This window comes from Neofelis nebulosa, chromosome 6 (assembly GCF_028018385.1).
Source record: "Neofelis nebulosa isolate mNeoNeb1 chromosome 6, mNeoNeb1.pri, whole genome shotgun sequence".
NCBI lineage: Eukaryota > Metazoa > Chordata > Mammalia > Carnivora > Felidae > Neofelis > Neofelis nebulosa.
Window position 1 is genome coordinate 43746237 of NC_080787.1, and position 20824 is coordinate 43767060.

Genomic DNA, 20824 nt, shown 5'->3' on the forward strand with positions numbered 1-20824 from the left:
ATCATCATGCCCATTACACAGAAGAAGAGACTGAGGTTCAGAGAGTCCAAGAGACCTGCTCAAGGACACAGTTTGTTATCACCAGACTATAGCTCTGCTTCTTCCCCTTGAAGGCTTTCGAGAGAGAACCTAAGGCTCAGAAGAGAAAGCGTGGTCCCCGCAAAATGGCTCACCCGGTCAGGCACCCCCCCCCCCCCCCCCCGTGCTCAGGCTTCCCCAGCGGAGCTCTCCCAACCTCTCATCACACCGAGGTAGCTCCCAGTCATCAATCCACAGCCACAGAGCTGAGGCCAGTCCACACTGGCCTGTTTATTTCCCAAGCCAAGTGACAGCCAGTCCTTCCCCTCCTACTCCAGAGCAACATACAGCTGGGAACCCATGCCTCACCCTTCAAACCTTACACAGCAGATAAATTAGTGAGCTCTTTTATAAAACATCGTACAGGGAAAATACATACATACATAGAGGGCCAGTGCTGGTCTGGGGCGGGGTTCGCTTCTTGAACACAGGTAACCAGATCCTGTGCCATCGGGGTGCCTGCACTGTCCTTCCCTGAAGTGGCTCTCCTGCTGTCCCCACAACCTGTATCTTGGCTAGTGACCTCAAGTCCTAAAGGTCCAACACTGTGCCCCCACAGGGTGCTGCTTCCTGGCTGTCCTACCGGCCTGCTTCTCTGAGGCTGGCCACTCCCTCCCATTCCTCCTTACCGAGGCAGCCTGCCTTGACTGGTCCCAAGAATTCGGGTCTGGGACTGCCCATCTCTGCCGCCTCCCACTCCCCATCTTCCAGCATCTTCGCTATGCATTTTGAAGCCCAATAATATTGGGGACCTGTAGTGTTGGGATTGGGAGGGGTGGTTGGGTAGGATGCCCCCTCCAAATCCCACATGGGTTCTGCCTAGGTTAGGCCTTGGTGTCCAGCTCCCAGGTCTTCTGGCTCCTTGGGCCCAATCCCCCAAATCATGGCTGCCTGGGTCTGAGTAGGAAAACAAGACTTAATCCTCTGTCTCCCATCCTGTACTTGCCAAGTCTTCCTTCTCTCTCTAGGCTTCCCTGTGGCTAAGGGCCAGCGCCAGGGAAAATGAACCATCCACCCCGCTATCCCCGCCCTTGGCCAATGCAAAGAACTCTGTTCCAGTACCTGCTCCACAGGTTGTATGTGCACATTCCTGGTCCCACCTCAGTGTGGCTTCTATGCTAGGAACCTAGGAATCACCTCTTGGGGTGACAAATGGTGGGCCGGCAGAGGCTAAAGAGCTCAACGTGTAGTGCCCCGCACCCCTACCCAGATGGAGCTGGGCCTCAGCCCTCTGGGAGCACTGGACAGACAATCACAGCCACTGGGATGGATTCCCATTCAGACTTAGTGCCCCACCCCTTGCTTTCAGGACCTGCTCAGGAGTCCATGCTGGTAAAACTGCTTTAAGTCGTGCTAAAGCAAACAGTACCAGATAGCGGAAACTCGGGCTCCAGGCCCTTAAAGGTTCCTCCTCTCCTCCCTCCTTCCCCCTCCCATCCCCATGTGCAGACAGTCCACAGCCACGCCAGTGCTTTGGGAAACAGAAACCCACTGTGCATCTTCCCACGGCTTCTCACTCATCCTCCGTCTGTGTTCGGGTAACAAAGACTCCTGCATGTTTAAGTCAGGCCGCCTAACACCTGCTGCGTCCCTCCCACCCCCGCAAAAACAAGTGCCCAGGTCTGACCCCTTGGAGTAGAGCTGAGAACACCCTGGGCTCAGGATGGGGCTTTCCGGTGGTTCCCCGAGTAGGCATAGGAGATAGGATGGCGGGTCCCAGGCCTCACGGTGAATGTATTGATGGGGCTTCCATAGTGGGGGGTTCCGTGGGGAGACCTGGGGGGGGGAGCAGGAGAGAGGTGAGGTTAATATCTGCAGCTGGTTAACCAACAGCCCTCCCATCTCCTTCCGGGCGCGAGAGGGAAAGATATGGCTCAGCGCTATGGTATCTGCCCACACAAGCCCCCGTGGACAGGGTGGGACCCTGGTCCAGCAGTATTGATTCAACAGACACAGGGCTCCTCCTCCTCCTGTCTAGGCTTGGCTGGCCACAGAGTACTTGCTTAATACCCTTCTATTCAGAACTCTTCACTCCTAGCCTGAGTCTGGATCCTTCTCTGTGAGACTGGGAAATCCCCACAGCCAAGGACCACTCACGTCTCCACCCACACCACCCTTAGCTTGAAGCCCTGAGCCTCTGGGGGATGGGAAAGAGGAAGCAGAAGAGGGGGAGCCAGCTGGTGGGGAAAGCAGGAGGATGGAGAAAGAGAGAACAAGTGAGATGGTGGGAAACGAGGACGCAGGTCAGGGAAACTCTTTCCAGGTAAAGAGCTCCTCGTGTTCCTTTCTCTGTCCAGAGAGCCAGAGAGGAGACAACCCAATGTCGCGGGACGGGTGGCCGTGGCCCGGCGGGCTTCTCTGTGGCCCGCGGGCTGACCCTTCCCTCACCTGGCTTCCCACCCCAGGTCTGTTCCTCGCCCCACTCCCAACTCACCTGCCGGCCGCAGGGGAGAAGCCGTAGTCGCCGCCGGGCGCCTTGAACTTGGCCTCCCCGCGGGCTGCGCCCTCCATGGACAGCCTCGGCGCGTGCAGGCCGCCGGGGGGCGCGCGGCCCGCCGAGTTGACGCGCCGCATTTCCGGGCCCCCAGGCGGCGGCCCGAAGCAGTTGGGGGAGCTCAGGCTGCGGGCGGTGCCGCCGCGGGGCTGCCCGGGGCTGCGCTGGGGCTCCCCGACGTACAGGCGCTTCTTGATGAGCGACCGGCCCCCGCCGGCGAAGTGCTCCAGGCCCCCGGCCCCAGTGTGGTGCGCCCCGGCTGGAAAGCGCGAGAAGCCCCGAGGCGCCAAGGGCTGCCCCAAGTCTAAGAAGTTGTTCCGGGGAGGGGATCCCCGGCGCCCCAGATACCGGAGGGCCGGGGCGGGGGGCTCCGGGTCGTTGCTGAACTCTGGCGGCGGCGGGATGACCTCAAAGCAGAACTCCCCCTCGTCGTCGTCGTCCTCCTCCTCTTCCCTCTTGCAGGAAGGAGAAGGGGGGGACGAGAAGGATTTGGGCAGCAGGCGGCCCTGGGGGAGGATGGAGAACGCCGGCTTTGCCCCTGCCTTTGTCCCGTTGTGTCTGTGGTTTGGCTCAGTGCCCTCTGGGTCCCCGGGGTGCTGGGGCTTCCACTGACTGGGTACCGGAGGCTGTGCTGAGGAGGCCGGCTGGGGGTCCTTCTCAGCCTCCTTGGGTGACTTGGGGACCACAGTGAAGGAGTTGGGCCGGCCCTCCTTGTGGAAGATGCTGTCAGAGCCTGCTTGGGGCTGGCTGCCGTGGCCCCGGAGACTCCCTGGCAGGGAGGACCGGCCCAGGGCGGCCCCTCCCGGCCTTCCCTTCTGTGCCCTCTGCCTGGCCGCAAGGAGCAGAGCCATGGGGGAGCCGGGCTGCACCACCTCCCCGGTCACCGGGTGCCTGAGCAGTTCATCGGCAGGCGGGGCTGAGGTTGGGGGTTTAGCTGGCAGCCCCTGGGGCTCCTTCACCTCCACGGGCTCCCGTGACCCTCCCACCAACCCTGTGGCCAGCGCGCCCACTGCCACAGCAGCCTCTTGGCTGGGGCTTTCCTGGCTGCGATGGGGCTTGTAGAGAAATGCTACCCCTTCGCCGCCTGGGGATCTCTTTGGTGGGAGGGCTGGAGATGAGAGGGCTCCCAGTGCAGGAGGCTTACTGGCCTCTGAGGGGTGCCCTTCTGCCTCTGTCTGGGGGGCCACTGTAAGTTCCTGGGGGGTTGGCTTCTCCCACTGCCCAGCGGGGACCAGTTTCTTCTCTGCTGTCAGCTCGGATGATGTGGTGGGTACAGTTGTGGCTGCAGATGGTGTGGCTGGCTCAGGCACAGCCTTAGATGGTGTGGCTGGCCCCAGCGTGACCTTGGGTGGTGTGGCCGGTGCAGGCGTGACCTTGGGTGGTGTGGCCGGTGCAGGCGTGACCTTGGGTGGTGTGGCCGGTGCAGGCGTGACCTTGGGTGGTGTGGCCGGTGCAGGCGTGACCTTGGGTGGTGTGGCCGGTGCAGGCGTGACCTTGGGTGGTGTGGCCGGTGCAGGCGTGACCTTGGGTGGTGTGGCCGGTGCAGGCGTGACCTTGGGTGGTGTGGCCGGTCCAGGTGTGGGCTTAGGTGGTGCGGCCGGCACAGATGTGGCCTTGGACTGTAGTGGTGTGGTTGGCAGAGGGGTGGTGGTTGGAGGCGGCAGATTCCTGGCCACAGGCTTAGAGAATTCGCCATTATCCGTCCTATGTTCAAAGATTCTTCCCGCTTCTAGCCGAGGCTTGGGAGGCAGACACCCTATGCTGGGCTTGGCTTCCTTCTCTGCTGATGAGGAGAGCCGGGCCTCCAGCTCGCTCCGGATCTGCCGGACACTGGGAGCTGGGGGGTCTTGGGAGATGTAGTCCACAGGGGGGAGGGGCAGGCTGGTGGCAGCCACCTTCTCTTGCAGGCTGGAGGGACTCTTCTCGGGAACACTTGGGAGGATCTCCTTCTCCGGCAGGCTGGGGGGAGCCTCTTTCTCTGGCAGGCTGGGGCCCTTCTTGCCCTCCTTTTCCTGCGAAGCCGCTGTTGGGCCTGCCCTGTGACTGACAAATCGATCCTCCCTCCTGGAGCCACAGAGATAGGCTGCCAGCTCACTCCGCAGCTTTTCCATCTGGCTGGGATCCCGCCAGTCCACAGGCGCTGAAGACGCTGTGTCCTCCGGACTGGGGGGGTTAGGTTTGGGGTTGGGGGCTGGGGGGCTGGATTTGGGTTTTTTTGTAAACCTAGAAGGTGGAGGGGCTGCCTTCTCAGCAGCGGGCAAAGGAGGGGCAGCTGGGGGAAGTGGCGGTGCTGGGGGAGGGAGGGGGGGTGCAGGAGGGGGCAGGGGAGGGGCTGGCGGAGGAGTCTCGGTACATTCCTTAGTCTGGGACTGGGACTGGGACTGGCCCAGCCTGGGGCTGGCTGGTGCTGCAGGTCTGAGCTCCCCTGGGCAGTCAGGCTCAGGGGCCTTGTCCGGATAGGCCTGGGACGCAGGGCGGATGTGGAAGCTGGGAGGCAGTGGGAGTCGATTGGGGGCTTTCTTGGTGGCCCCTTCCTCCTCTGGAGACGTCCCCTGTGCTTCCTGACTTGGGATGGACGAAGTCCTGACTGGGGTTGGGGGAGGCACCTTGAATGAGCGGGGGAAAGTGAGGTGGGGTTCTGGCTTAGGCCTCAGAAGGCTCCCCTTTGGCTCAGCTGGGCTCTGGGGGGGGCTGGTTCTGGGGGTCTCTGGCTGCCTGCCGTTCAGCGCTACCTCTGATTTCCACTTGGTGACACCCCCAGGGGGAAAGAAGCGAGTCCCCGTTGTATGAAGAGATGCTGGGGGTGCTGGGGCTGGCAAAAGGGGTGGAGGTGGGGCTAGAGAGGCCAAGGGTGGGGCAGGAGGAATGAAGTCAGGAGGGGTGGGTGTGGATGGGGAGGAAAGGGTGGATAGGGGGGCTTGGGCCCCCAATACTGGGGGCGGAGGTGGGGCCGTGGTGGGTGGGGGTGGGGGTTCCAGCAGCAGGGGAGGTGGTGGGGGAGCCATGGAAGGCGGAGGTGGGGGGGATTCCTCCCGAAGCTGTGAAAAGCCTGGGGGTGGCCCCGGGGCCGGGCCTGGGGGAGGGGGAGGGATGAGTGGGTCCTGCCCATAGTGCCCCGGCCTTAGGTCACCCACAGAGCTGTACAGGCGCAGGTTGCCGTTGACGAGTGAGCTGGTACCTGAAAGAAGGGAAAAGCAAAAGAAGAGGGAGGCCAGGAGGCCATGAGGTCCTGAGCTGTCCTGGGAGCGAGCCTCTCCTTTCCAGGGAGGGGGCCCCCTGCCTATCCTGGGCTCGGCCTCCTCGGGAGCCTGTACTGAATATTCTCCGTTTGTTTCACTCTCCCCTGCCCTGCTCTGGCCCAGGGGCTCCCTTATCCTCTGGCTCCAGGTGGGTTCAGCCGATGGGAGCTGCTGGCGGATCAGAGGGTGGGCGCAGAGAGGCCAGGGCATCGATCCCCCCACCCTCCCTTCTTGACGGGCCACAGTCGCCAAAGGCTGCCTTCCTGGCAGGTTAGCCCCATCCCACAGCTCAAAGATACAGGAGTAGCTCCCCACTGCTCCCTCAGCCTCTGGGGCTTGTGTCACCACCCACTCCAGTCCCCGAACGCCGCCCCCCTCCTTGCATATCATCCTTTCATGAAACCCTTTGGTTATCCCCTTTGAGTATGCCATCTGTTTCTCACGGGGGCCTTGGCTGATACACAGCCAGAAAGGCCAGGGTTCAAATCCCAGCCCTACTGCTTAACCAGATGTGTGACCTTGGACACGCCAGCTAACCTTGCCGAGCCTCAGTCTCATCATCTGTAAAATGGGCATAATGTCAACGCTTACCACGTAAAGCTGTTGGGAGGATTAACCAGAGGATTCGTGTAAAAAGACGTAAAGGGCTTACCATGGTGCTAGGCCCATAGTAGGCACCTTATGAATGGCGACTGCTTGGATTACTAACCACCTGCACCTAACTGTTTAGGTTGTAAGACAGGACAAGTGGGAGGAAGACGGGAAGTCGTGGGTCAGGGGCCTGGAGACGTTCTCAGTAGAAAGTTTTGGGTGAATGACTCATAGGAGGGAACATGGTCTTTCCCTCATAGGAGGGAACATGGTCTTTCCATGGAAAACATGGAACCCCTGCTTTCCAAAGATCCCGAGTCTACCTAGAAGCCAGCTCTCCGCCTCACAGAGAGCTCCTGGAACAGAGTCTGGCTTGCGGGGTGGGATGGGGATATGTGGAAAGAAGGTGGCCTGACAGCCACGGGCGCTAGACAGATGCTGAGAACCTCTGGCCCCAGTGGCTCACACCCCTCCCTTCTTGGACCTGGTTCCCAGCCCTTCCCCACCCCCAACACCCTGAGTCTGCAGGCCACCAACAGGCCTGCTTACTTCTCTCTTAGGTGGCCTGTCCTCTGCCTCCCTCCTCTCACTTCGTAGCACAAGCCCGGGGAATGTGAAGCTCTGAAGGGCTTCTCCCAGCTGTCTGACTTCAAGACAAAACGAGAGTGGGGAGGAGGAAAAACTGACATTCATTAAGCACCCAAGCGGTAGGAGCTGCGAGACAGCAGTGCAAACAAAACAAAAATAGTCAAAATACTGGCCCTGCTGGAGCTTACTATTTCTCTTTTAATATATAAAGTTTGTTTATTTATTTTGAGAGAGAGTGTGCAAGCAGGGGAGGGGCAGAGCCACCCAGGAGCCCCTGAAGCTTACATTTTAATGGGACAATGAGACAAACAATGAACATAATACATCCATAAATTGTTGCCACACATCAGATGATGAGTGATATGTGGGAACAGCCCAGGGGTGCTGGGGTGACACTTTGAATAGTGTGGTCAGAGGAGACCTCACTGAGAAGCTGGCATCTGAGCACAGAGGGCGTTCGGGCAGGAGGGAGCTGTACACGTGTACAGGGGAACAGCAGCCGAGGCAGAGGGAACCGCAGTGCAGAGGCCCCGGGGTGGAAATGTGCAGGTGCTGAAGGGCAACAAGGATACCGGGTTGGCGGGAGCAGCGTGAGACCGGGAGAGAAAGCAGGCGATGAGGCCAGGTGAGGCCAGATTCTGGAAGTCCTGGCAAGAACCTCTGCTTTGAGCATCATGGGAAGTCATTGGTGGGTTCTGAGCCTCAGTGTGACAAGAAGTGACCAAAGTCCCATCCAGTACGTCACTGCCTCCTCCAGAACTGGATTTAGGTTTGCCATGGCTCATTTGCAGACACAGACGTGCGAGGGGTTAAATGACTTGCCCAAAGGGAACAAAGCTCATCTGTAGGAGGGCTGGGATTGAAAGCCAGGTGGGTCTGACTCCGGGTTCTTTCCACCACTTCCTGCTGCCCTTGACCCTGCTCTGGTGTTGGCCCTCACCATCTTCCCCCCACTGGAATTGGCCTTAGCCAGCCTTGGCTCTGCTCAACCCCCACTGGCTGCAGCCAGCAGCCAAGAGGCCTGGGGACTCCGGCTTTATCACCAGCTGGGGTGGGCCAGATGCTTGGGCCGAAGGAGGAAAGAAAGATGGGAGAAGCCCCAAACCCACAGTCCCCTTACCTGTCACTTCTTTGTCTGCAAAGTCTCCTGGGACAGAGGGGGTGGGCACAGCCAGTCCATGGTTCTCCTGGGCATTCTGAAAGAGGGCAGAGAGATCAGGGAATGAGGAAAGACAGACAAATAATTCTTTTTTTTTTTTTTTTTTTAATTTTTTTTTTTCCAACGTTTTTTATTTTATTTTTTTTTTTTTGGGACAGAGAGAGACAGACAGAGCATGAACGGGGGAGGTGCAGAGAGAGGGAGACACAGAATCGGAAACAGGCTCCAGGCTCCGAGCCATCAGCCCAGAGCCCGACGCGGGGCTCAAACTCACGGAGTGCGAGATCGTGACCTGGCTGAAGTCGGACGCTTAACCGACTGCGCCACCCAGGCGCCCCGACAAATAATTCTTAACTTGCTGCTCTCGGAGGTCATTTTACTGCTCGAAAATCAGCAGTGATGGTGATCGTTGCATAGCCTTGTGAATATACTAAAATATAAAAGGGCTCATTTAAAAGGGTGAATCTTATGTACAGGTGAGTCTTGTTATTTGCACAAATTATGGTTCCTAAAGTTGCTTCAGACACTGAATTAGAAAACGCCAAATCTGGGGCACCTGGATGGCTCTGTCAGTTAAGCGTCAGACTTCAGCTCAGGTCATGATCTCACAGCTTGTGGGTTCAAGCCCTGCGTCGGGCTCTGTGCTGACATCTCAGAGCCTGGATCCTGCTTTGGATTCTGGGTCTCCCTCTCTCTCTGTCCTCGCTCTCCCCGCCTGTGTTCTCTCTTTCAAAAATAAATTAATTAAGAAAGAAAGAAAGAAAGAAAGAAAGAAAGAAAAAGAAAGAAAGAAAAGAAAATGCAGAATCAGTGCCCCAAGGGAAATAGATTAGTTTCCTGCAAACTTGCATCATAGCATTTTCATCAACCGATCAATACATAACTTTATTTTATGTGTGTTTCTGTTTAAAGACACCTTATTTAATTTTTGGTTGATTCATTGATATTGAACTCAGGACCACAGCAGTATAACTCAAGCCTGAACAAAGCTTATCTAACATACATATTTTCTCTGTAAGGCACATCACAGCCTTCTTGCACTTAGGAATGTTAGCACATGGGTGCTATGCTTGGGGGCCATTTTAAATAGTGAAATCACCAACAAAAAACAAAGAAGTATGAAAAATATGGCACTAAAGAACAAAGGACACTTATTTACAGTATGAGAGCTGAAGCTAGAAGGCAAAATGTCTCGTTTGATCTCAGCCGGGACCATGCGCATCAGGTGACTCCAATTTTTCACAGCCGTGCACACGTCCAAAGTGTCTTGAGTAGTGCTTTGGGGGCTACAAATACATTTTAGCAAGTAGGCGAATTCGCAAATACAGAATCAGCAAATAATGAGAATCGACTGTCTATGAATTCTATCTCAATTAAAACAAAACAAAACAAAACAAAACAAAACAAAACAAACGAATCTGCCTTGCGCCCCAGGCACATCCACAAGCTAAAAGCCAAATTCCTCAGCCTGGCCTCCTGTTCACTCTTGGTTTTCATTAGGTATTTCCAGGAAACCAAATTAATTAAAAGTGGTGAACTGGAATATTTATAGTGCTGCAGATGCCCTTCTGATCTTAAGCCTAACAGACCACAATGTGTGTGCACAGCTGTCGGTTAGAACATACTATTTTACGTTCTATTTTTTTTTCCCTAAACACATATTTCCATACATCGACAAAGTCCACACACCTGTGCCTTGGAGAGCTGTGGAGCATTTTATGGTAGTTTCCAAGGCCCTCAACAACCTGGCCTTGCACTTCCCAGCCCCAGCTTTTACGTACCACTCACCTGTTACACCCATCTCACATTCTAGCTTGGACACCTCCCTCTCCACCGTCCTTCCAAACCGCACACAGAGTTCATGTTCATCCCGGATGCTTGGTCAGGCTGTGCCCCTCCTCCCGCCCTCCATTTCTAACAATAATACCCCTTTGCTCCATGCTCGAAACACGTTATCTCCACCACACTACTCTATGAAGAAGACGCTATGCCCATTTACCAGATGAGGCCACTGAGGCTCAGAAGTATTTCCTAAGTTTTCTATAGTCACACAACTAGCACTACCAACCCCAGGTCTGTGGTGCTCCCAGCCCTCGGTATTTTGTTTCTCTAAAATCTCTCATTCTTCAAGGATTAGCTGAGCGCCTCCGACAGGATGGCAGAGGTGAAAGGGGCTAAGGGCACTGGCTTTGGAGCTAGACTGTCTGGATTTGAATTGCAGATCTAGCTGGAATTCCCAACTAGCTGTAGGACTAGTAATTCCCAACTAGCTGTAGGACTGTGCCAACTGGTTAAGCTCTCTGTGCCTCAGTTTCCCTATAAGGTAGTGATAAAAATAGAATTTACCTATTCTAGGGCAGGTGGGAGGATAAATGACACAATACACAAAAAGCACTCTGCTCCTGGTGTGTAGCGAAAGCCCATTAAATGTGAGCCCAGCAAACGTTATCACCAGGAGCCCTCACTGACCTGATGCTGTTCGGAGCAACCTACAGCCAAGCCCCTCAAAGGAAGATTTTTGTTTGCTCTCTTGTGAGGTGAGGTGAGGTGAGGTTGACCTTGGAGCCCAGGGACCTATGTGACCAATGTGAATCCCCCAAAGCTGGACACTTAGTAAGCCAAGTTGTTACTCACTGATGAGCCAATGGTGCTAACTCTCTGGGCTTAATGACCTAATAACTTCAGATCTAAGACAGGAGATTCAAGAAAGATGTTTTGAAAATATCCATGAGAACCTGGGTTACAAAGGGTAACCTCAGAATTACCCTTTGGCCATCTGGGGGCCACAAACAACTCATCTCATTCTCAAAGAATTCTGAAGCTGAAATAACCTTGAGCCGTCATCTCTTGTCTGCCTCTTGGTAATTTTCTGCCTCTACTTGATTCACACGGCCACACACCTGTTTTCACATCTCTCAAACCCAGCGATCCGAACCGGGGGCAGGGACAGGGGCCAGCCCATCCAAGGAGTGTCTCCTAAGACCTTCCGAGATGCAACACACACACACACACACACACATACACACACACACACACACACCGATTGTCTATTAACCTTCACCAAGTATGTACCCTCTGATTTTGATGAGGTGGGGGCCAGACCTTCAAAAGCCATGGTTGAGACTTTTGTTTACTCTTTTGAATATAATTGAAAAATAAAAAGACATGGGGACTCGGCATAGAAAGCCCGAGAGTCCATTTGTGCTCTGAATTTTGCCAGGGGTGTGACCTTGGCCGAGCAGTGGTGACGGCAATATCCAACCATCATTTCTGCACCCACGGTGTGCCAGCACTAGGAGCTTTACCTATGTTATCTCCAGTCCCTTAACAGACCCAGGGTGCAAACCTAGGCCTCCCGACTTATCTTTTCTATAGATCACCCATGTTCTTCGCTTATAAAATGGAGATATTTCCTCCTTTGCAGGGCATTCTGAGGATCAAATGAGATAATATTCCTAACCCAGGAAGCCAGGGTTAGTTGAAGGGCTATGTCTTTCAATCTTCCTCTCCCACAAACGTGAACAAATTGTGAACAATCAAATATTTCTGGAATCCTTGAAACGCCTCCTGGGTCACGCCAGGTGCTTGAGTATGATTGTGCGTAGAAGAGGGGGATGGGCGGACTTCATGGGCCAGAGATAGTACTGCCAACCCTACCCTTCGATCTTCAGGAACTCTGGAAATGCATTAGACTCCCAAGACCAGAGGATAAAAGCCTGTCTCATGAGCAGCCTTGGAAACAGCCGTGCGGGCAGAGGTCTGGCTTTTCAGGTCCCCCTGCCCCCCACCGGCATGGGGGTCCCAGGACACGCCCACCATCTCACTGCACCGTTCCAGGTGCAATGGCCCTTCACTGTTCACCACCCTAGGGCACGGGCCTGAGTTCAACCTCATCTCCATCCAGCAGCTCCAAGCCCCAGCTGGCCCTGCCCCTTCCCACTCACGCCCACATAGCCCCAGAGGCTCACTCAGCCGTGCGTGTCCGGGAGAGGCAAATACAAACCCGTGTTAACTTTCATCCTAGAAAAACAGACCCAGGAGGTGAGCTCCCTTTTCTCCCCAGGAAGACCCAGGCAGCTGGCATTGAGTGCCCCAGCTTGGATGGTGCCCTGTTTCAGTGTGCAAATAAATGCACAGGTGTAGACAGCATCCACCTCCGTGGGCGGTGAATTCCCCGATGTGAGAACCGAGGAAAAGCCTCCTTAAGAAGAGGGCTTGCGGGTGACACCTCTGTGCAGTGTGTGATCCTGATTGGATCCTGGGGTGGGGGTGGGGAGTGTGTGCCATGAAGAACGAGAGGATTGGCAATAACAATATAAACATGCATTAGACAATAGTATCATATCAATATTAAATTCCTGAATTTGGTAGTTGTGCAGAAAATGTCTGCTCTTAGGCTACACAGGCTGAAGTATTTAGGAGCGGAGGGACACAATGTCTCAGCTTACTCTTGGATGGCTCAGGAAGAAACAATGTGCCTACATCAAGGATGGAGGGAGCAATAGGCAAAATGTGGGAATCTGGGAGGAGGCTCTAGAGAGTTCTTCCTACTCTTCCTGCAACTTTTCCGCACACTAGGATTGGTTGAAAGAAAAAGTTACTTAATGCCAGTGATGCAATGGTAACCAATTGCCAATGCAATGGTAACTTTTATGTTAGATGTAGCTCACAATTAAAAAAGTTAAAGGGCGCCTGGGTGGCTCAGTCAGTTAAGCGTCCGACTTTGGCTCAGGTCATGATCTCAGGGTTCATGAGTTCGAGCCCTGCGTCTGGCTCTGTGCTGACAGCTGGGAGTCTGGAGCCTGCTTTGGATTCTGTGTCTCCATCTCTCTCTGCCCCTCCCCAGCTCATGCTTGCATTCTGTCTCATAAATAAACTTAAAATTTTTAAAATAAAAAATAAAAAAAGTTACAAGCAAAGATAAGACCATCAAAAAGAGAGAAGGTGAGAAGGTGCAGAGAGGGCCTCAGAGCATCTCTATCCACCGGATATCAGCGCCTCACACCTTCTCCCACCATCCCCAGTCCTTCCAGTCTCAGCAATAATAACAGCAGCCGCTGACTTCCTAGCACTTACTCTGCACCAGGTGCTCTTTCTGTGTTTTCTTTTTTTAGTATTTTTTAAGTGTTTATTTATTTTTGAGAGAGAGAGAGAGAGAGAGAGAGAGAGAGATTGTGAATGGGGGAGAGACAGAGAGAGAGAGGAGAACAGAGGGCTGGAAGAGGGCTCTGCGCTGACAGCAGCGAGTGCGATGTGAGGTTCGAACTCGGGAACTGTGAGATCATGACCTCAGGTGAAGTTGGATGCTCAATGAACTGAGCCACCCAGATGCCCTCGTTCTGTGTTTTCTGTCTCTTGACTCATTTACTTTCCATCACAACCTGATGACATAGGTGCTGTTATTGCTCCCTCCGTTTTACAGAAAAGGAAAGAGGCACAGAGAGGTTAAGTGACTTCCCCAAGGACACACAGCCAGTTATATCACGGTCTTTCCAGGCAACCCAGTCATCACCCACACGCCCCACTTGTCACCCAACTTTGCCAGGCACTTCCTGGGGCCCTCCCTCTTGCCACCCCTCAAGCTCATCCCTTCATCAGTCCTCACTGTCTTGTCTCTTACCCAGACAGATAGACAGACTACTGTCATCATCTCCAGATACTTCCCTGGCCTCTGCCTCACTCCATTCTTCAAACCTGATGCCAGGATGTTCTTTGTAAAATGGATCTCAAAGCAAGCCGCTTCCCTGCTCAGAAGCCTTCCGTTGGTCCAGAGGATGAAATTCAAGCACCTTCGCATGGCATTTGAGACCTTTCGTAAGCTGTCCCCTTTGCAGCTCCTGCCATCTTCTCCCCCCCTACCCCACAATCCCTGGGCTCCAGCTAGTGGTTCTCATCCTTTTCCCATTCCAGCGCACGTGGGGACCCGACTCACTCATGAGCAAGTGGGCTCCTCGCAGCAGGGATCCTGGGTAAGCCAGAGACACCACCCTTTGGAGGTTCTGGGGGATGGTGAATAGCTTGAAAAAGCCCCTAGATGATTTGGTCACACCTTCCTCCCCCACCTGTTGAGAACCACTGCAGCTGCTTGGGATTCATTCCCATGTCTTCTTGGGTCTCCTGAGAGCAAGAGCCTTGCTCTTGCCCTGACGTTGCCTAGGATGCTCTTCTTGGCCTGGAAAACTCCTAGTTACCCTTTAAACCCCAGATTAAATGCCCCTTGTCCACGAAGCCTTCCTTCGAGTTAATTTCTCTACCCCGTGTCTTCCTGTGTGCACTATTATCACAGCTGACAATTATTTACGTGCCTACTATGTGCTAGGCATGAGTATGAGTACCTCACATGTAGCAGCCCAGTAAGTCCCCATGGTGACCCTACGAGGCAGGTTGTTTGTATTTTACAGAAGAGGAATCTGAGGCACAGAGAGGCTAAGAGCATTGCCCAAGGGCACACAGCTAGTCAGCGGCAGGGCCAAAACTGGAACGTCAGGGCCTACCCTCTTTGCCACCATAGTATGCCCTCACGCTTCTCCAGCACAGACAGAACTTGTCATAGGTGAGTGTAGTGTCTGCTGTCCAAGCCCAGTCTCCTGTTGGGTCAAGTAACAGCTAATTCTTTGTTCATGCTGAGCACAGAATGGACAACGCAACAAGTTTGTTACGTGACTGAAAGGTCGAAAGAGTGCAGGAGAGGTGGAAAGCCTGTGTTCTGGAGCCAACCCTACCACCATTCAACTCCGAGCAAAGTCACTTGTCTCTGGGCCTCCCTGCCTCGTTTGTAACCGCTTGCTAAGGGTCGCTTCAACCATGGTGCTCCGAATGCAGGCCCAGAAGGTGTCCTGCCTGTGACTCGGCTCACCCTCCGCCTGGTGGGCAGTGGCCTAGGCACTCGGGGCCGCATTTCCATGACAGGAGGCGCCCGCCGTTGTCTCCAGATGGTTCTCTGTCTGGAATAAAGGAGGAGTTCCGGAGCTACAGGGTGAGGCCAAGCGGGCAGGGCTGGGCTTGAGGTCACTGCTGACCTCAGACAAGGGACTTTGACTGCGGCAGTCAGTTGAGCTGGCCGCGCGCCACTCGGCGATCTGGTCCTGAGAAAATGACAGGCCCATGCCCCAGGGTGCTGTTGACGTTGGAGGCTGGCATGCGTCTCAAACATACACAGAGGAGAGGGGCGTGTGGCCCTTCGAGGATGGCAGCCCACATAAAGAGAGGAGCACGCCGACTTATGTGCGGAGAAACCAACCAGAGGCAGGCGAAAGATCCTCTGAGCACCCCCTCTCCCCGCGGGCAGCCGGCCATGGCCACGCCCCTCCCGGCGTGACCGCGCCCCCCGGTCATGGCCACGCCCCTCCCTGCTCTGCAGCCTGAGAGTGTTCCCCGCTTTAATGCCTGGGGCAGAGTCCAGCACTGGCTCTGCCAGGTGGGGCATTCCACCTGAAACTGGGCCTCAGCCCCTCCCTGTCCCAACACCGGGACAACGCCTAGAAGCTAAGATCATTGATCATCTCACTCGCCCTGTTCACACAGGGTGCAAGTCAGCTCCGTGGCTCAGTCAAGCAGCCCTTTCCAAAGCATCACAGCCTAGTATATTGGAAAGCTATCCAGCAATGATTAGTTGCCGGGGAGGCTGGGGGCGGGGGCACCACTCCAAGAATATTTCTTTTTCTTTTCTTCCTTATACGTGTCTCTATTTCTCAGTTCTTAACAATGAACTTCTGTTTCCTTCATAATTAAAAAAAAAAATCCAATACAATAGTTATTTTTTTTTAAATATGAACTTGGGGCACCTGACTAGCTCAGTCGGTAGAGCATGAAACTCTTTTTTTTTTTTTTTTTAATGCTTATTTATTTTTGAGAGAGACAGAGACAGAGCATGAGCATGAGCAGGGGAGGGGCAGAGAGAGAGGGAGGGAGACACAGTCTCCAAAGCAGGCTCCAGGCTCTGAGCTGTCAGCACAGAGCCCAACCCAGGCTAGAACTCATGAACCGCGAGATCATGACCTGAGCCAAAGTCAGACACCCAACCGACTGAGCCACCCAGGCGCCCCCAACTCTTGATCTCAGGGTCATGAGTTCAAGCCCCATGTTGGGAGTGGAGCCTACTTAACACAACACAACACAAAACAAAACAAAAAACACAACATAAACTTTGGAGTCAGGCAGACCAGACTGGCAATCTTAATTTAACTCCATCATCTCAAAGGAATCAAAGAGGTATCTGACACACAGTCAGTGCTCAGTAAGTGTGCCCCTCTCTCGCCTTCTAAGGATCGGCTTTCTTATTTGTAAGATGGAGATTTCCACTTCCCTTGGGTTTGTTAGGACACCAGAGGCCACCACATACCTAAAGAGATCCTGCAGAGTTAGTAGTCAAGAAAGGTAATTTCCCCTAGCCTCTCCTCTCCCAGGTCCTAACATAGCTCAGGGGTTAGCGGTGGCCCAAGAACTTGGAGACTGCTCCAGGCACAGCCTCCAGGGCGTCTCTAGTTGAATCCTGAGACAGGTGCTTCCCTGTGGTTAGGGTCCCCCACTACCCTTGACTACAAATGTTTCAGAGTTGAGAAGGAGGAAGGGCGAAAAACACTCACTATTTGAGGGTAAATTATCTTCCCTTTAAAGTTTTAGGGAGTCAGAGCCCCACCAAGGGCTCAGGGGGACAGGGCTTGCCCCACTGACGGCTACAGCCCTACCCTCTTGCCCTCCTCATGCCTGGGACACATACATCCTCATGCCTGGGATTCCTCAAAATCCAGCCAAAGCCCAAGGGTGGGTCACCAAGGGCTTGGCCAATGGGCAACACATGGTTGACCTTGGGCGTGGGCCAGCTCTGAGTCTTAGCTGCACATTGTGGTAATAATGCAAGCCTCCTCACCACAGTGCTCCTGGAGCTTGGTTGGGGCACCTAACAAGGGGGGTGTGGATCTGCAGGGGGTAAGGGAAATGACCCTGAGTCAGATTTAGAATCGGCCATGATTGAGGGAACCACCGTTGTCTGCGGGAGCAGGGGGATGGAACCCCAGAGTGAGAGCCATAGGGAACCCCCCTCCGGGTACCCAAAGCCCCCAGCTGGTGAAGCCCAGCTAGTTGCTGCTTGGCTTTGACCAGCAGTGTGAGGGTAGGGGGTGCTGGCCAGGGGCAGGACGTAGAGGGTCAAGAAGGTCAACTGTGTGTTCACCACAGAGACGCTTCTCTGAAGTGGGGCGCCAGTGAGCATTTTCTAAAAGAGCTTGATTTCTTCCTCCACTGTGGGCTCTACCTTCTGCCACAGCTCAAACTCCCTCCTGGGGGTCAGAGAAGAATCTCTACTAAAGAGGTCATCTTTCTCTGAGCCTACCGGCTATCCCAAACTGCTCTTGGACGCAAGGCCCTGCCCCTAGACTCTGTGCTGTGGGGGCCCTGCTTTGGTTCTCTACAGGGAGAAGAGTCCATGGGATCAGGCGGACATGCCCTTGGAGCCCATACCACCCCCATCTTGACCTTGCCCCAGGCACAAAGGCCCCTAGACACGCCCCCATGCCCACTTAAATGGCCCCGAATCCACTTCTAGCCTTCCTCCCCAGTTAGTCCTCCTGAGTGCGGCCCAAGTGGGGGCTACGCATATCCCTGAGCCCATAAAGTGGCCAAGGGGGTGCTGTCTGTGGGGAGGAGGGGAGTGGAAAGGTTCAGGGCGAGGCCCTCACTGTGAGGGAAGGAGCCAGGTGGGTAGAGGAGGCAGCGGGCTCCCATGGGCGTGGGAGGCTCCATGCGTACTCCATCCTGTACCCCCACCCAAATAGTCCTCCCTCACCTCGAAATCCTTCCAGTTAACATCAGCCACATGAATCAGCCAAAAACCAATCATGACTGCCCTGCCAGGCTCACCCCAAGGAGCTCAAGCCCCAACCCCAAAGGGAGCTTGGGCCTTGAGTTCAGAGATGAGCTGAAAGGGGGGGCAGAGTGGAAAGCAGAAATCCAGCTGACTCTGAGCTTCCAGGTGCAGGGGAAGAGGGGGGAGGGACCCAGAGCGGGTAGAGCTTCTTCCCCTGAGCCCAGCCTGACACCTCCCCAGGCACAGCCAGGCCTGCCTGACTCACAGGGTGGAGTGACCCAGGAAGCTCTCACCGCCTGGGGCACCCCTGGGGACCTGTCCAGCCAGTTTTCCTATATTTGCCACACTGACATTTAATTTTTAATTCCTCATATGCGTCACCCTGGAGATGGTTTGATTCAGACTAGGGGAGGGCAAGAGGGAGCCCCAGAGAGAAGTACAAGCTTCTCACTACTGGCTGTTCGATCAGCTCAGCTCTGGAAAGCTTGGGCAAGTTCTGGCTTGAGTCTTGGGTCCAGCCTCCCCTCAGGGGTAGCAGTAAATGGAGACAAAGTATCCTTCCTCCACTCAGCCCAGGCCCATGGTGGCATGGACAGGACTGGATTGGGAGGAAACCAAGGCTCAGGTTTTGTTTCTGCTTCTACTGAGCTGTGTAACCTGGGCAGGACCCTCCCTATCCCAGGCCTCAGTTTTCTCATTATTTTATTTTATTTTATTTTATTTTATTTTATTTTATTTTATTTTATTTATTTTATTTTATTTTATTTTATTTTATTTTATTTTATTTGTTATTATTTTATTTGTTATTATTTTATTTTATTTGTTATTATATTTTTAAAGACAGAGCATGATCAGAGGAGGGGCAGAGAGAGAGGGAGACACAGAATCCAAAGCAGGCTCTAGGTTCTGAGCTTTCAGCACAGACCCTGATGTAGGGCTCGAACCCACAAACACGAGATCGTGACCTGAGCTGAAGTTGGGCACTCAACTGACTGAGCCACCCAGGCGCCCCAGGTTTTCTCATTCTGATGAGTGCCAGGCTCCTCCCCACTTCTGGGGTTTGGTGATTTTTTTTTTTTTTTAAGTTTATTTATTTTGAGAAAGAGGGAGTGAGCGAGCACAGATGGGGGAGGGGGAGAGAGAGAGGGAGAGAGAGAGAATCCCAGGCAGGCTCCACACTGTCAGCACAGAGCCCAATGCGGGGCTAGAACAAACGAGCCACGAGATCATGACCTGAGCAGAAGTCAGACACTTAACCGACTGAGCCACCCAGGCGCCCCTGAAACTTGGTGATACTGACCCACATCTCAGGGCCCTCAGAGCAGGAAGCAGGGTGGCTGGAACACCCACTTTTCAGCAGTGGAAACAGAGCTCAAGCAGTCGTCCATGTGTTGTGAGGGGCCTGGCTTCTTGTGGGGGGCCTCCTGCATCACCATTAGGAGTTATTTTAACACAGAAAGTCACAGCTGGGGAGACCCCGAAGGACCACGTGGTATAACCCCCATTGATGGGTGAGGAGCCAGAGGCCCAGGGAGAGGAAGGTCTCGGCCTTTCCTGCAGCCCAGCGGCAGAGCCAGACCAGTGCCAGCTACTCGAGGATCAGTTGGGTCCCATCCCAGTCACCAAGGGATCCAGAGGTGCTTTTCATAACTGGCTTTTGGCTACCAGCTGCCTGCGAAAGTATTCCTTAGTTCTCTGCCCCTCCGTCTCAAGCAGAGTGAGGAAACGCCAGGAAGAGCATGGGCCTTGCTGGGCCTGTTACCTGGTTTCTTGGGCACTGCTGACTTGTGCCTCCCCTGCCCCGGGGTAGCCTGGCCTAGGAGGTGCCCTCTGAGAATGGGAAGGGAAGCTGGGGAGTGGTGAGGCCCGCCTGGCCGGGACAGTGTCAGGCAGGGCTTGGGCACCGGCCCAGCTCCCCACCCACCTTGACTTGGCGGGGCTGTGGGGGTGGGCTGCGCACACGTGTGTATCTGTGTGTGAACCCACACCCACGAGGACCTCGTCCTCCTGGTTCTCATTCTCACAGCCTCCTGTCCCAGCTGGAAGAAAGCAAACGACCGTGTCCAGAACCTAAGGGAGAGGAGTTGGGTGCCCCTGCATCCAGGAGCAGATGATGAAAGACGAGGTTGAGGCTGCTCTGTTATCTTGTGACCTGGATCAGGAGCACAGGGATGTCCCCAGGATATGAGCCATCAGGCTAAGGGTTCCTAATCTAGAGGTTCATCACTGGGGGGCTTCTGGGGGCCCCAGAGGGGCCTCTGCTGAAATTATAAGCAAAATTGCACTTATGTGGTCCACAGACTCATCAAGGTCTCAAAGGAGTCTATGACCCCAAAGAGGCAAGAGACCCTGGTGTCCCAGATGCTGGACAGGCCCCAGATGCTGGACAGGGGTTCAGAGAGGCAGGCTGGTGCTGGGAGGGAAGGAAAAAGCTTCTGGATTGTGGGTGGAGGGCAGAATAGGAGGGCCTGAATAGAACTTGGATCCTGGAGCCTGGCTGTGGGGCTCCAGATCCCAGCATTGCCGCTCATGAGCTGTGTGACCCTAAGCAAGTTACTTTCCCATTCTGTGCTCCAATTTCCCCATCTGTAAAATGGGAATTAACAACAGCGCCTTCCTGACGGGGTGGCTCTGTCGACTCTGTTAACACACTGGAGACACTTGAAATAGTGCCCGAGACACCTTAAGTGCTGGGGGGGGGGGGGGTTTAGCCCCGATCACATGGTCATGCCCCTGGATGGGACCTCGCAAGCTGCTTCCCCTGCCTTTGCCTGTTCAGCCGGCACTGAAGGCAAGGGGTGAACTTCCCCTTTTAGGGTTGAATTCCTGCCTCTGTGAAATGAGGCTGGTGTGGACCCGATGAATTTCTG

The 20824-nt window shown here is 54.5% G+C and overlaps 1 protein-coding gene across 1 annotated transcript in view; it reads right to left on the reverse strand.

The window, feature by feature from the left end:
- Positions 1-269: 269 nt before the first annotated feature.
- Positions 270-20824, reverse strand: part of C6H6orf132 (chromosome 6 C6orf132 homolog) — a 34653-nt gene continuing 14098 nt past the window's right edge. Inside the window, exons 3-5 of the mRNA XM_058733941.1 lie at positions 8111-8186; positions 2513-5750; positions 270-1854 (exon numbers count right to left, since the gene is read on the reverse strand). Of these exons, the coding sequence (XP_058589924.1) occupies positions 1737-1854; positions 2513-5750; positions 8111-8186 (3432 nt within the window). The 3' untranslated portion in view covers positions 270-1736. The remainder of the gene's footprint in view (positions 1855-2512; positions 5751-8110; positions 8187-20824) is intronic.